This window comes from Zygosaccharomyces rouxii, assembly GCF_000026365.1.
Source record: "Zygosaccharomyces rouxii strain CBS732 chromosome G complete sequence".
NCBI lineage: Eukaryota > Fungi > Ascomycota > Saccharomycetes > Saccharomycetales > Saccharomycetaceae > Zygosaccharomyces > Zygosaccharomyces rouxii.
Window position 1 is genome coordinate 1,493,672 of NC_012996.1, and position 15,424 is coordinate 1,509,095.

General features: G+C 38.6%; 6 protein-coding genes across 6 annotated transcripts; 5 read left to right on the forward strand and 1 right to left on the reverse strand.

Annotated features, from left to right (window-relative positions):
- Positions 1–563: 563 nt before the first annotated feature.
- INO1 (inositol-3-phosphate synthase INO1) lies at positions 564–2,156 on the forward strand (the record flags this gene model as incomplete). Its single annotated transcript, XM_002498725.1, has 1 exon — positions 564–2,156. The coding sequence occupies one exon, from the start codon at positions 564–566 to the stop codon at positions 2,154–2,156; it is 1,593 nt and encodes a 530-aa protein (XP_002498770.1).
- A 123-nt stretch (positions 2,157–2,279) lies between these two features.
- On the reverse strand, positions 2,280–3,347 carry CCP1 (cytochrome-c peroxidase; the record flags this gene model as incomplete). The annotated part of the gene is made up of 1 exon (XM_002498726.1): positions 2,280–3,347. One exon carries the CDS (start codon positions 3,345–3,347, stop codon positions 2,280–2,282), a length of 1,068 nt encoding a protein of 355 aa, XP_002498771.1.
- A 1,135-nt stretch (positions 3,348–4,482) lies between these two features.
- Positions 4,483–7,155, forward strand: VPS35 (retromer subunit VPS35; the record flags this gene model as incomplete). Its single annotated transcript, XM_002498727.1, has 1 exon — positions 4,483–7,155. One exon carries the CDS (start codon positions 4,483–4,485, stop codon positions 7,153–7,155), a length of 2,673 nt encoding a protein of 890 aa, XP_002498772.1.
- A 409-nt stretch (positions 7,156–7,564) lies between these two features.
- On the forward strand, positions 7,565–8,917 carry FBP26 (fructose-2,6-bisphosphatase; the record flags this gene model as incomplete). The annotated part of the gene is made up of 1 exon (XM_002498728.1): positions 7,565–8,917. One exon carries the CDS (start codon positions 7,565–7,567, stop codon positions 8,915–8,917), a length of 1,353 nt encoding a protein of 450 aa, XP_002498773.1.
- Positions 8,918–9,305: 388 nt separating this feature from the next.
- SSY5 (Ssy5p) lies at positions 9,306–11,327 on the forward strand (the record flags this gene model as incomplete). Its single annotated transcript, XM_002498729.1, has 1 exon — positions 9,306–11,327. The coding sequence occupies one exon, from the start codon at positions 9,306–9,308 to the stop codon at positions 11,325–11,327; it is 2,022 nt and encodes a 673-aa protein (XP_002498774.1).
- Positions 11,328–12,330: 1,003 nt separating this feature from the next.
- FAR1 (cyclin-dependent protein serine/threonine kinase inhibiting protein FAR1) lies at positions 12,331–14,919 on the forward strand (the record flags this gene model as incomplete). Its single annotated transcript, XM_002498730.1, has 1 exon — positions 12,331–14,919. The coding sequence occupies one exon, from the start codon at positions 12,331–12,333 to the stop codon at positions 14,917–14,919; it is 2,589 nt and encodes an 862-aa protein (XP_002498775.1).
- Positions 14,920–15,424: the final 505 nt, after the last annotated feature.

A 15,424-nucleotide genomic window follows, 5' to 3' on the forward strand; every position in this document is an offset into this window, starting at 1 on the left:
CCGCCAATTGGAGACAAGGAATCCAACGGACGAAATTAAACAACTAGCTAAAAGGGGAAAATACAAGGTTTCAATGCGAGTTCGTCCGCAGTAAACATTACACCTCAATTGTAGATTACTGAGATGCTGAACTGCGGTTATGCAATCATCTCCACAATAGAGCAAAATTTCGGCGAACCCCATATGTGAGGTGTATGGGTTGATTTCGGCGAAACTATATTGCCCTGCGTATTTTCTCTGTCGCGGTTTCGGCGAGTCTACCTTAGGGTAATAACCACGACATTAAATATGTAATAATAATAATAATAATAATAATAAAAATAATGATAACCATTGAGGGATTGTCTAGACACAGCAATTAGAAGAAATGATGGCCATTCAATTGGGTTCAGAAACATATAAATACGGGCACTTTCTCCGTCTGGTTTCTGAAATTTCATTCTCTCTAGAATTATATAAAATATATTATAATATTCAACAGGATAAAGAAAACGAAATCAATTGAGTACAATTTCAAGTGAGTATCTATTTAATTCCGAAAACAATTCTTCAAATATTTTATAATGACTGCAGCCAACTATTTCACACCTTCCGTCAAAGTCGCTACTGATAAGGTTCATTATTCAGAGACCGAATTGACTACTAAATACACTTATGTCAATTCCATAGTCACGGAAAATGCGGCTACCAACACCGTTGACGTTAACCCCATCAAACAAGAATATGATTTCAAGGTCGATTTGAAATTGCCTCGTGTCGGTGTGATGCTTGTTGGTATCGGCGGTAACAATGGTACGACTTTCTTAGCATCAATCTTGGCTAATAGACAAAAGATGAAATTCCATAACAAAGAGGGTCTAAAAGAAGCTAATTATTATGGCTCTGTGACCCAATGCTCTACTCTAAAACTTGGTGTCAGACCGGATGGAAACGACTTCTACGTTCCATTTAACTCTTTATTGCCATTTGTATCCCCCAATGATTTTGAAGTTACCGGTTGGGATATTAGTGCTACGAACTTGGGTGATGCTATGGAAAGAGCCCAGGTATTGGAGTATGATTTGCAACGTCAATTAAAACCTGAAATGTCTGAATACAAACCATTACCCTCGATCTATTATCCTGATTTCATTGCCGCCAACCAAGATGGCAGAGCGGACAACTGTATCAACAGACCTAATAATGCTGGACCTGCTTCTACTAAAAACAAATGGGAGCATTTGGAAAGGATTAGAGCTGATATTCGTGAGTTCAAGCAACAAAAAGATTTGGATAAAGTTATCGTACTGTGGACTGCTAACACTGAAAGATATGCTGACATCATTCCTGGTGTTAACGATACCGCTGACAACTTGTTAAATGCTATTAAACAGGATGGCGAAGAAATTGCACCATCTACTATATTTGCAGTTGCATCTATCTTGGAAGGTTCAGTTTATATCAATGGATCACCCCAAAACACGTTTGTTCCAGGTGTCATTGAATTGGCAGAACGTGAAGATAGTTTTATCGCTGGCGATGATTTTAAAAGTGGTCAAACTAAGATTAAGTCGGTTTTGGCCCAATTCCTTGTAGAAGCTGGTATTAAACCAACATCAATTGCCTCTTACAACCATTTGGGTAATAACGATGGTTATAACTTATCATCTGAAAGACAATTCAAATCAAAGGAGATCTCCAAAAAATCTGTGGTTGACGATGTAGTTGCTTCTAACCCATTGCTATACAACGATAAATTGGGCAATAAAATCGATCACTGTATTGTCATCAAATACATGAATGCCGTGGGTGATTCAAAAGTTGCAATGGATGAATATTACAGTGAATTGATGTTGGGTGGTCACAATAGAATCTCTATACACAATGTTTGTGAAGACTCTCTCTTGGCAACCCCGTTGATCATTGATCTGCTGGTTATGGCAGAATTTTGTACAAGAGTCTCATACAAAAGGGTTGGTGATGGTAGTACTGAATATGGTAAGTTCTACAACATTTTATCATTCTTATCGTACTGGCTAAAGGCGCCATTGACTAGAAAGGGTTATCAAGCAATTAATGGCCTAAACAAGCAACGTTCTGGTTTGGAAAATTTTATGAGATTATTGATCGGTTTACCCGCTCAGGATGAATTAAGATTCGAAGAAAGATTGAAATAGGTGCCAGATATAAGTAAATTTTTCTAGTCTTTTAACATAACTGGAATATCATTATTAAAGTTGCACAAATAAATATATAAATAAATAGAGTCTGTCACATGAAAATAATCAATCTAATATAATTTATTGTTCCTGTTCGTCCAAAGTTTTGAAGACAATTGTTGGTGTACCCTCTGGAAATTCAATACCGTTTTCTAGTAATTTCTTGTAGGCATTCTTGAAATCTTCGAAGAACACATCTTGATTTTCAGCGTATTTCTTGACGTATTTCAAGTAAGTGTTATCTTCCTTTAGTGCAAAATCAGTTGGCATCATCATAAAACCACTTGGGGAGTTGTATTGACTGTTACCAGCTTCGGTCTTTTCTTTCTTCCATTGTTCGTTCAACAAGTTGACGAAAAATTCATTACTAAAAGTGTTGGTAGCTGCACCCCATGGACCTTCATAACCAGAATTTGCCATGTGGGTCTTACCTAGAGCATGAGCACCTATTAGTGCAACGACTTCTTGGTCAGTAAAGCCGAATCTCTTGAAGAAGTTTCTCACATAATCAGCACCATTTTCAGCATCTGGTAATCTACCGTTTTCTGGGGTAGCACTTTCCGGTAAATCAACTCTACCTGGTCTCCATGGTACTTTAGGACCTTGCATCTCTTGTAAAGCTGTGACACCACCTAGAGTGTAAAGATCACCGTGTGAGATCCATGGGAATTGTTCGTAAATTGGCTCTAGGAAAGCCTTTGCATTTTGTAAACCTTTGTTGGATGGATCATTTGTTTCCTTAGGGAAACGGTAAGTACCACCGTAAGAACCACCACTGTTATCGTTTTTATCGAAGGTACCAGCTGAGTGCCATGATAGACGCACAAGGACAGGTCCGTAACCAATGTAGTTATCATATTCATCGTCATCAATTATTTTTTTAGCAATTGCATTGTAAACTTGTTGGAAATCTTCAGGTGTCTTACCCTTTTCTACTTCAGCAACACGCAAAGCGGGAGCAGCAGCGGCACTTGTACCTGCTAAACCTTTCCACCAGCTACTGCCGTTATTTTTAGGGTTGTTGTTGTTACCATTGAAAAAACTGCCGTTAAAGTCGCTGCTTGCTAGACCAGCTGCACCAGTGGCACCAGCTGCCACACTACCTAGAAAATAGATAGCTCTTCTATTCACAATTCTTGCAAATGACATTTTCTATCGATATTAATCCTTGCAGATATACTAAAAGATTATTAGGAAAAGAACAACGCGTCAAAGTACCAGAGCACTTTAATAGATGTGTGTATATATACGTATTTATTCTACAGCAAGTGAATGACCGCCAGGTTAGCCAAAGACCGATAGTTCCAGCCCCTCCCTTTTTGGATGACTACGCAGTATTTGCAAGATCCCATAATGCATGGGCAAAACTCTCGAAGAACAGATGGAATTACCAAGGCCGATGTAACCGGGACAAAAACTCCGAAATTTTTTCGGAGCTTACTGCTTTGGGAAATTATTAGTAAGTCGGTGGATGTTGATTTGCAGACAATTTCTATGTGCAAGTTCTGATTACGAAATTTACATGAGCTTCTGGAAGTCTTGATATCATGCTTAGCGAGAGCTTAGGGTTTGAGTTGGGCCAAATGTAGGGTTAGACGTTCGACTCACATTAACTTTTCAATGATACCAATATCTAGGCGTTAAGGCAATACTGTTGTATTGGCTTAAGTAATTGGAACATTGAGACGGAACTGGAACCCATCTTGCAGCTTATGCAAAACAATGACGTTTTCAGAGCAATGAGGTTGTGTGAGTAGGAAGAATATCGTAAACTCTTGGCGTGTTTCTTTTTGTTTACTCTTTGTATGATAATACTCACCTTTTACGTTTTGAGCTACGCTTTACTGAACATAAGGTTTGGTGAACAAAACGTAAATATTGATGTTGACTACAGGAGAAACGAAAAAAGAGCCCGTTAAAAACTCTAGTCATCAAGAAACTAAGGGAGGGGCTGATCAGCTTAACTGACCTCTAAAAGTATTCATTTTGTAGCGCTCATCGTAAGCGTAATAAAGGTTTAATTACCGTCATTTCAATATTAACATGAATATCATCTTGAACGAAGAGGGAGCATTTGCTGACCTTGGGAACCGGAATACTGACTGGGGCTTTCAATCTCGTTTGGACAAGAGAACACATTATAGGCTGTAATTAAGGTAGCCGTTAACAACGAATAATTGTGTTGTCAATTGAAGTGTATCAATTTTTTGATCATTCTCATCTATTTTTTTTTATTCCCTTTAAAAGAGTTTTTAATTGATTAAGTTTGTTCACCGCTTCTACCATGTCCTATTCTGAGACGTTAGAGCAGGCTCTCATTGTGGTGAGACAACAAGCTGTTCTTATGCAGAGATGTATTCAGCAGCGTAAACTGATGGATGCATTAAAACACGCATCAATGATGCTGACAGAATTGAGAAAGCCAGATTTATCCCCGAAACAGTATTACGAATTATACATCATGATATTCGATTCACTATCACTTCTATCGAGTTATTTGACTGATAATCATCCAAAACTTCATCATTTAGCAGATCTTTACGAGTTGGTTCAATATGCGGGCAATGTAGTTCCACGTCTCTACCTTATGATCACAGTGGGAACAAGTTATTTAAAATGTGCAGATTCACCTCGAGAAGAAATTCTAAAGGATATGATAGAGATGTGTCGAGGTGTTCAAAATCCAATGAGAGGTCTTTTCCTTAGGTATTACTTATCACAACGTACTAAACAATTACTACCTGAAAATGCAATAGAATTCAATGCTAATTTTGTCATTACCAATTTTATTGAGATGAATAAATTATGGGTCCGTTTACAACATCAGGGACCTCTTAGAGAAAGGGAACAGAGAACTAAGGAACGTAAGGAATTGCAAATTTTAATTGGATCTCAGTTAGTAAGGCTATCGCAAATTGTTGATGACAATCTAGTCATTTATAGGGATAACATATTACCAGTTATCTTAGAACAAGTGGTTCAATGTAGAGATGTGGTTTCTCAGGAATATTTACTAGATATTGTTTGTCAAGTTTTCCCAGATGAATTCCATTTATCAACGCTAGATTCACTGTTGGAATCTACTTTACACATGCATCCTGATGTTTCTATCAATAAAAATGTACTTACGTTAATCGATCGTCTGAATGGGTATATCGATAGGAAAGAGCAAGAACAAGAGACGGCACAAGTGGATTCAGATCTTTTCAAAGTTTTTTGGAATTACCTAAAGACATTGAACGAAGAAAGACCAGATTTATCACTGCAACAGTTTGTGCCTTTAATCGAAAGTATAATGGCTCTATCATTACGTTGGTATCCTGACAATTTGTCAAATCTTAACGCTCTTTACGGATTTACCGCTCAAAAATGCAAGGATTACGGTAAAGCAATACCACAGAGTGCAGAATACCTTTTCGTCAATTTATTAATTTTACAAAATTTTGAATACGTTAAACGTTCCGCTGCCCTTTTCTACAACATCATATCACAATGCGAATCGTTTAGAGAGTTACTTTCCTTACAAAACGTGCCATTACAGAAAAGCATTATAAACACTATTCTTGATACGCTACTTTCAACTTCTACAGAAAATGGTGACGTGCTTGTCATTGATTCCAAGACAAATTTAGAAAATTTATTATCAGTAATGGAACCACTAATCAGATTTCGTGTGACCGCTACCACGAGGAGACCTTCCAATAGTGCGTTGGGATTAAGTGATGATCCAACAGAAGATGAAGAAGGTAATGGTTCTTGGGTATTAGATCCATCTCAAGAAAAATTGGCCAAATTTTGTCATTTGGCCGTTCGGTCTTTGCCAAAGGAATCTAAGCAGTATCGTAACGTGGAAAATCAAGTGGAATATTTGCTTTTACTAAAGAATTGGTATTACAAAGGTGGTAAAAACATTAAATATACCTATCCAGCTATTATTACCAATTTTTGGAAATTGATTAGAAAATCCCACCTTTTGAAATCAAGGCAAAAACTAACCAAAGAAACTGAAAATAACTATTCTAATATGATAAAGCAATTGTTCAAGTATGCATCTCGTTGCATTAACGATCTTTTCAACGTATGTGGGTCATCTGTGATCGATACCGTTTACAAACTAAACATCCAAAGTGCCTCCCTTGCGGACCAATTGTCACTAGGTGAAATTGCTTACGATTTTTTCTCACAAGCTTTCACCGTCTTTGAAGAGTCGCTGAGCGACTTGAACACTCAATTTCAAGCTTTAGTCTACATGATGCAATCATTACAGAAGACCCGATCGTTGTATCAGGAAAATTACTACGATTCTCTAATTGTTAGATGTACACTGCATGGATCGAGACTCTTGAGGAAACAAGATCAATGTCGTGCAGTTTACCTGTGTTCCCATTTATGGTGGGCTACAGAAATTGCAGTCATTGGGGAAGAAGAAGGCACCACTACAGATTTCTACAGAGAGGGTAAACGTGTATTGGAGTGTTTGCAGAGGTCTCTGCGTGTAGCGGATTCCACCATGGACAATATTCAGAGTTGTCAATTAATGATAGAAATCTTAAATCGTTGCTTGTACTATTTCATTCATGGCGATGAGCATGATACCCACGTTAGTGTGAAATACATCAATGGTCTTATCGAGCTCATAAAGACAAATTTGAAATCATTGAAACTTGAAGAGCAAGTATCAGAGCAACAACAATCCGCTACAAGATTACAGGATCTACACATAGACGATCAGGATACTACAGAATTGCCTTCTAGGAAAAAATTTGTCATGGGACTTGATGGTACCTACATCGAAATTCCAAGGACGAACGGGACGCCGGCATCGATTTCTAACAAGCTAAATTCCGTGTACATTAACGAAATGATCCATATTCCGTTAGAGCACTTTGACAGGACCTGCGAATATATTGTCAATCAAAGGGAGATTGACGACAGGTTTAAAGTAATCGTTGTATAAAGAGGAGAACAAAAAAACAAGTGAGTGAATGAATGAGTGCTTCTATCATCATTATCATCATCATAACATTTGAATCATGAATCATGACCACCGTGATCATCGAATACGTACTTCTTATCCTCTCGTCCTTTTACTCCGAACACAAATAGAATCTTGAAAAAACCCCTTACTTCTTTATAAGAAGTGTTGAAAAGATGTAAAACCAAAAACTGAGTCAACTCTATTTCCCCCACAATTAATTCGAAGAGGAGGGACCATTATCAGAAATCAATTGCGAAGGTTTTGATGAATTAGCAGGATAGGGATAATTCTTTTTCATTGATATACGATTACACTGACGAGTTTAAACCAAAATTTACTCTCATTCCACTGTTCCCTCCACACTTAATTCTGTCTGAACAATTAAAGGATGGCATTCTATACAGTATCCAACGTTGAAAACCTGAGGGTTTGTGTCGTCATGGTTGGTCTTCCCGCTAGGGGTAAGTCCTTTATTGCTCAAAAGATCGTGAGGTATCTATCCTGGCTTTCCATTAAGGCGAAATGTTTTAATGTAGGTAATTACCGTCGCCAATCTGGAAGTGGACACCCGAATGCAGAATTTTTTGATTTCAACAATACAGAGGCATTTGGAATTAGGCAAAAAGCTGCTGAACAAGCTGTTGCTGATATGATGGCATGGTATGAAAGAGAAAATGGTGTAGTGGCGATCCTTGATGGTACCAATACTACAAGAGAAAGAAGAGATTGGATCTTAAAGATTTGTAGGGAGCATGCCATTGAGCCAATGTTTTTAGAAAGTTGGTCTGATGACATGGACATGGTCCTAAGAAATATTAGCGATGTAAAAAAATCATCTCCCGATTACGAAGGTATCGATCCTGAAGTGGCTACCAACGATTTCCTAAAGAGAATTTCGAAGTATGAAAAAGTTTACGAACCATTAGATCACGAGCTGGATAAAAATCTAACGTACGTGAAGTTGATCAATGTGGCTCAGGAGGTGATCATTAATAGAATTCAAACCTATCTAGAGAGTCGTGTTGTTTTCTATGTGATGAACTTACACATTCGTCCTCGTTGCATATGGTTATCGCGCCATGGTGAGTCTCTCTATAACGTAGAGAAAAAAATTGGTGGTGATTCTTGGCTTTCTGAAAGAGGATTTAGGTACAGCTATAAATTACCTGACTTGGTTAAGCAAAGTGCAGGTGATGCTGATCTAACGGTTTGGACATCTACTTTAATCAGAACTCAACAGACTGCTCAAGAATTACCTTACAAACAATTGCATTGGAAAGCGTTAGACGAATTAGATGCAGGTGTATGCGATGGTATGACTTATGAAGAAATTGAAGAGAAGTACCCTGGTGATTTCAAAGCTAGAGATGAAAACAAATACGAGTACAGATACCCTGGTGGTGAATCTTACCGTGATGTGGTGATTAGGCTAGAGCCTATCATCATGGAATTAGAACGTCAAGAAAACATTTTGATAGTAACACATCAGGCAGTACTACGGTGCATTTACGCATATTTCATGAATGTTCCTCAGGAGGAATCTCCATGGATGTCAATTCCGCTACACACTTTGATTAAATTGGAACCAAAGGCATACGGTACTAAAGTGACGAGAATTAAAGCTGACGTTCCCGCTGTCAGTACTTACAAGGAAAAGGGTACTTCTCAAGTTGGCGAATCAACCCAAGATGGTACTAAGTTCCGAAACATTTTACTCAACTTGCCAGAGTCAAGCAAATAGTTTAGTATTCCGCATTTATATGTACCTTTCATTTCTTATTAACCACTTGATCATGTGTGATTTTCTTGTATGAGTACTTAGTTGTACGGCACCGATCGTGAGAAAAAAAAAAAAAAATCCACAGGGTTCATTTCATCGGGTAATGCCGTTAAGAGATGATTAGCAGGTGTATGAATTCGACTTCTGTAAATTTATACATCCAGATATATTGTTCAATATAAGACTCTGGGCTACTTCCTTTGATGGTTGCACTTTGACATATGGTACGCACTTGCAGCATCTGAAGCTTCTATACAGTCTTAAGGGGGGAAATAAACACATAAGCTTTACGCATACATTCGAACGAGTTGAGTATAGGTTGTCTTGTCAACTTTTCGAGAGATAGGATATGGTTAGATTATTTGGATTGAGTAAAAAATCTTCTAAGAAGAGTAGTGATGATTCTGGTAATACTTCCTCAAGATCTGATGAAAATCGAGTTAACGCGGATAGTGAGTCAGATACAACTTCTGAAATAAGAATAAAGCATGGCAGTGGTAGCGGTGATTCCATATATGACGATGATTCTACTCATGAAGGGCCGTCGACTAGGTCTTCATCAGTTTTTTCGAAAGGTAGATATACACATGGTTCGTCCTCTATTAGTGCGAGGTCAAACAATGATGCTCAAGGTAGTATGGATAATGTAGGAAAACCGTTGAGAGTCATTGATCACAAGAAGTTTTCCAGTTTAAATACAGTTTCTGAAGAAGATGCAAATGAATTGGATACGGGGGTGGAAGAAGGATCTGTACTAGCTTCTAGAGTCAGTTCTTCGAGAGTATTACGTTTAGAACAAGTGGAGAAAGAGTTGTTGAATTTAGAAGAGAGTCTAGTGGAGTTAATGGACGATATACATCAGAACGTCACCAATATGTCGAAAGCGGTTATTGAGGCTATTGAATTCTTCAAGAAGTTTATGCCTAATTTTAGCGGCAAATTGCCCTTTAGAATATCTTTTGAGAGAAATTCCTCACTAAGGGCGATCACAAAGATGACTCTACATTTTTTGGATAATTTATTAGTCTCAGAAGTATTTGGTAATTCAAGATCAATTCTCATGAGAAGGTACATGCAATTCCTGAAAAAGTTAAACATCTCCATGGATAGAGATCAAAATCCTCAAACTTTGCCATATATGACGAATTTCTGCATTGATGCAGATTGTAATTTGCCAAAAAGGGATAGTATAGGTAAAATCATTGAAGAATTTTCAACGCAAGATTCCTCTTTGATTGCAGATCAGGAAGGTGCATTCATTGCGCCCATTCTAAGAGGGTTATCTCGTAGATCTGCCATTCTAACGGTCATGTTTGGAGTACCTGAACCACACCAGAAACATTATGAGATTATCAACGCTCTTTATTCTTTGTTTCCGGATGTTCATTTCTTCTGTGTAAAGGATTATATTAAACCTTGCGCTGATGTAGCGGACGTTCCAGCAATGCCAATGGAATTTGAATTACCAAAGACTTCCCTTGGAACTTCGTTTATTCCACCATACCGATTAGCGACTAACGTCTTTGAACCGCCAATTTCGATGTCATTATCAGCAGACCATAGTCTCAAGAGTACCGGTACTCTAGGAGGCTATTTATTTCCACAAATTGAAAAAAACCACAAATTGTCTCAATTCGCCGGTGCTTCATTTGCCATTACTTGCTCACATGTCGTACTATCAGAGACCCATGACTATCCGCACGTATCAACACCTTCTAAAGTTCTACAAACCGCCTACAGGAATACTCTTTTGGAAGAAAATCACAGGTACCCACAGGAATCTCAAGAGTCTAAAGCATTCCTGGAGGAAGTTGCTCGTGTAGAAGCTCATATGAAATGGCAGGATGAGAATAAATTTGGTCAAGTGGTTTGGGGGGAGAGATCTATTATTAATCATAAACTTTCAGATTTTGCAATTATTAAAGTGGATCAGAAATATAAATGCGAAAACTCTTTGGGGGCAGGCCTCACTACGGTGCCAGATCCGACTTTAAGGTTTCGAAACATGTATGTCAAGGAGAAAATTCTCAAGTGTAAACCTGGTTTACAAGTGTTCAAAATTGGTGCTTCAACAAATTATACTTCGGGGCAGATAAATGCCGCTAAGTTAGTATACTGGGCAGATGGTGCCTTGCAAAGTAGCGAATTTGTTGTCTCTTCACCATTACCACTATTTGCCAGTGCAGGTGATTCAGGTTCCTGGATCCTTACTAAACTAGAGAATCAACCAGGTCTGGGCTGCGTTGGTATGCTGCACTCCTATGACGGTGAACAAAAACAGTTTGGCCTTTTCACACCGATTGGCGACATCTTACAGAGGCTACATGCAGTTACAGGGGTACTATGGGACATTGACGTTGAAACTGATTAAGGTTGATTGATATGCACACACAATAAGTTTATGTTCCTCTTGTGGTAAAACACATTAGATTATCAAGAATTGAGAAGTAGTCGAGACACGGGGCTCAAGTTAAGATTGTGTTACACTAATAATGCTCGATGACACTATCGTTACCGTCATACCCATTAGAATATCGCCGTGATAAGAATAGATTGCGATAACTAAGGGTAGAAAATAAAGAAACAATGGTTCGGCTCAAATGAGATCAAACAAAGCTAATCTGCAATTATGTAGCAGGATAGAGAAGGCACATTGTGAGGCTGACTTTTCTTGCCTTACAGTTCCTCTCTTCTAAATTCGAGGCTCCTCCCACGTACCTCTCGATAGTAAACGCAAGGAATCGACAGATCAATTGTACTGACAATTATTACCCAATATCGACTATTAATTCCACGTAAGGCTAATGCTATTTAATTATTTTTCCTTTTATTTTAAAGTGACAGCTCGGTGTGTCGCCACAGAAGAAGAAGCAGGAAGGAACTTTTTCAAGGTAACAAGCTAAAACCCCACGAATGAAGGCAAGCCTCAAAAGCATTGCATGAAAAGTAGCCAAACAATACGTGTAATTAAATTCAAGGAATAGGAAATAATCAAACGTAGGATCTACTAATCTTGACACTACAAGAGGTTTTTCTTACCGATAGTTTGGGTACAACCCCGCTCCACAATTCCGCAGACACGGGTACGCCAATGAGGTTGAGATTGGTATCGGTTTTCAGGTAGTACTATGGTAGCAATGACTTACACACTCCCATAGCTGAGACCTTTGCTGAAGACTACGCTTACCGATGATGCCTTTATAAATATCCGGAACGTTTGATGGGAGATTGATATTAGTTTTAGGATGTTGGGGGAAAAGAGGAATGATGGTTGACAGAAAGAAACTATAGACAATCTCTTTTATTATCAGAGTTAGATTTAAAAGGGAGCCTCCGTTTTCTTCCTTAATTAAATTTTATAGAAGGTAAGACAGATGCTACCAATGCAAAACACAGTTCGAACACCGAAGAATAAGACTACTTTCGACAAGAAAGTCCACACACCTCCAAGTGTCGAGCAGGATGCTAGAAAGTCTAAATTGCTGAAAAATCTCTCTGGCAAGGTCTTTAGAAGAGCCAGTCTTAAATCTCAACAGAGTACGACTTTGGATTCTATTGAGCTCTTCAATAACGTTGGTAACTCTATGTCGATGAAGAGATCTACACCAAAGCCATTAAACCTGAGTCAACCATTGACGCCTCCACCAAGTGTGAAAGGACAGAAAAAGGAGCTACAACAACAACGGCATCAAAAGGATACTTTCCGATTGTCTACTTCTAGTTCCTCTGGATCAATTAAAACGGCTAAGTTAGACTCACCAATACATCTTTTTTCACCACTTAGACCCAAAAGTTCCAAATCAAATGGGATCAAGCCTATAAATTTGAGGAATTCGTTGAGATCTGCCTCCACTTCAAGCAGCATCAGAAGTCATCCTATAATATGGACCGAGACAGTGGAAGATCCATATCTAGAAGAAGATTCTCCAACATATTTGTGCAGCATCTCGAAAAATATCTCTAACGTTAGTTCCTCTGCTGGTCGGAGAAGGTTTGTCTCTGAGCAGTGTAGTATGTGTGCTGAAGGTATGAATAGTATTTTCCCCGGTGAAACTGTGGTACAGATGACTTGTTCCCATGCTAGTCATTATGAATGTTATTTGGCCATGTATGAATCCCATTATAGAGAAGGTAAATGGCCACAATGTAGAACCTGTCATAAAGTTTCTAAGCCAGTGGATGAAGATGTTATTCATAAAATGACATCGAGCCTCTTGACTCGTAGAGAGAGCACTTCTTCTATTATTGAACAACATCTAATGAATGCAAGATTATCTGATAGCGCAAGTAGTGCTGTGTTTGACTTTACTCCAAGGGACCAATTAATCACGTCTGCAGACATTTCTTCAGATGGGTTCAAAACCCCGCTACGGATACCAAGAGTTACTACCAACTACGAGAATGACGATACGGAATTGTCGTATGAAAATTTGTTTGGAAGTGGAATTCCGACTTCAGATAGTAACACTGCAAGCGTTGTAGTGGAGGAAAGTCGAAGGGTAAGTGATAGTAATAGTGATTGTGATGGTGATGATCAGCTGGATCTAAAGATCGAAATCAACCCATTACTAAATAACCATTATTCGATAACCGCTCAGCTTCCAAGGGATAAACACGGCAAGAACTGTTGCAAGGCGAACCCTAAGCGTAACCAACACATTTTACAGGAAAAGAACATATTAATATTACAAGTTGAAAGCTTTGTGAAAAGAGAAGTTGACCCTAAGGACGAATTTGGATCTTTATCAATATTCGATCAAATCAGTTACTCAACAGATGGTGAACGTTGGGATGAGAATACGCTGGTATGTTTCTTCGAAAAATGTTTGATACTTTTCGATCTTTTTGAAATGAAGACAATTGGCAAGATTCCAATCGAACAGGTTTGTCATGTTAATCGATTAAGTGAAACCACATTGATTATTGACTTGAAAAATAGAACATTACCAGAAATTTATTTTGCATTTCCACCCCATTTGAGGAATCACAAATCCGTATTGGAAAAATGGAAATACTATTTGATGCAACCTGGAAGGGAACCAGAATTAGAATTCATGTCGGATACAGCCTGGGAGATTTTCCCCGAAGATATGGCACCAGCACTAATGGGAATTGTCGGTGACAATAAGCGGTTCGTCTGCAATCAATGCGCTAAACCATGGGAAAACGGGACCCAAGAAGTGCCTTTGCAATTGATTGTATGTTTGAGCCTTTGCCAGAGACGGGAAGAAGATGGTGCACAGTACAGACAAAGAATTATTGGTGGTCTTCACAAAATGTTAGAGTCATTGAACGATCGAGACCTTCTGGGAGTCGTCACCGTTGGTAGAAATGGCAGTGGTGAAATTGGCGAATTTGGATCGTTTGTCGGTACAGTCTCAAAAAATTGGTCTGGCTGGAAGGAATATATCGATGAACTAGAAACCGTAGATGGTCCATGTTTCCAAACGCCTTTAAAGGAATTTAACAGAGTATGGGAGACTTGCTACCGGTTAGTAAGTACATCCTCGTCTCTCTTGGAAGGTGAAGATCAAAATCAATTCTCTAAACAAATTGTCCTTATGACTGATGATGCTAGAATTCAAAGGCAAGGCGGTAAAAACAAATTTGAAGAGATTATCAAAAATCATTATGGCTTTGACGTGACTCGCATACCACCATCAACATCAACACTTTCTCTGTGTGAAAATATCTCTTCAACCGTGACTAACTTGCACCAAAAGAGGTTTAAAGATTTAGAAGTTACATTACAGGGGAACGTAATTTTCAAATTTGGAAATATGGCACCAGGTGAAAAGAAGACCCTCTATAGCGAGCATCAGAAGAATTCAATGCGCCTTGCAGCTCGCGGTAATAATGCCAACTGCGTCCGCATTCCCTATCATGCCCAATGGTTCAATTTGAGAACTTCAGCAGAAGAGAAAATCCATAGGTTCGCTTCATATAATAGTCGTAGCTCATAGTAACCACATTCTATAGCGAACTAAAAAAAAACAACGACAAAACCGTTAACACCGGCTAATTAGACTCTTCTTGGTATAAGCCCACAATTAGACATAATTTAACGGATAGAATTAGGCTGTGACCCACAAGCTCTTTTCTAGAAACTAGACCAGATCTCGCATCTAAATTAGGGCAGATTATCCCTAAACGTTCAATGGTCAGAGGTGTGTATCCTTTTTGAAATGACAGTAAACATCACCAATCACTAAATAGCCCCCAAAGGCTCCATCGCTATTACCCCAGTGGCGTCACCTACATTCAATTAACTCGTCTCAACTTCTAAGGCGTCCCCCACCAATCGCAACGAACAATTAGAACTATTCAGAACAAGACAGGGGAGTACGAAGTACCACGGAGCCATTCAAATTCTCTGTTTCCCAAATTTCAGACGCGGGTGAATCTTTGTTTGGTTCCATTCTTTGATCCTCACTTGTTTAAGCATTACAATAGCTTTAACGGTTCTGC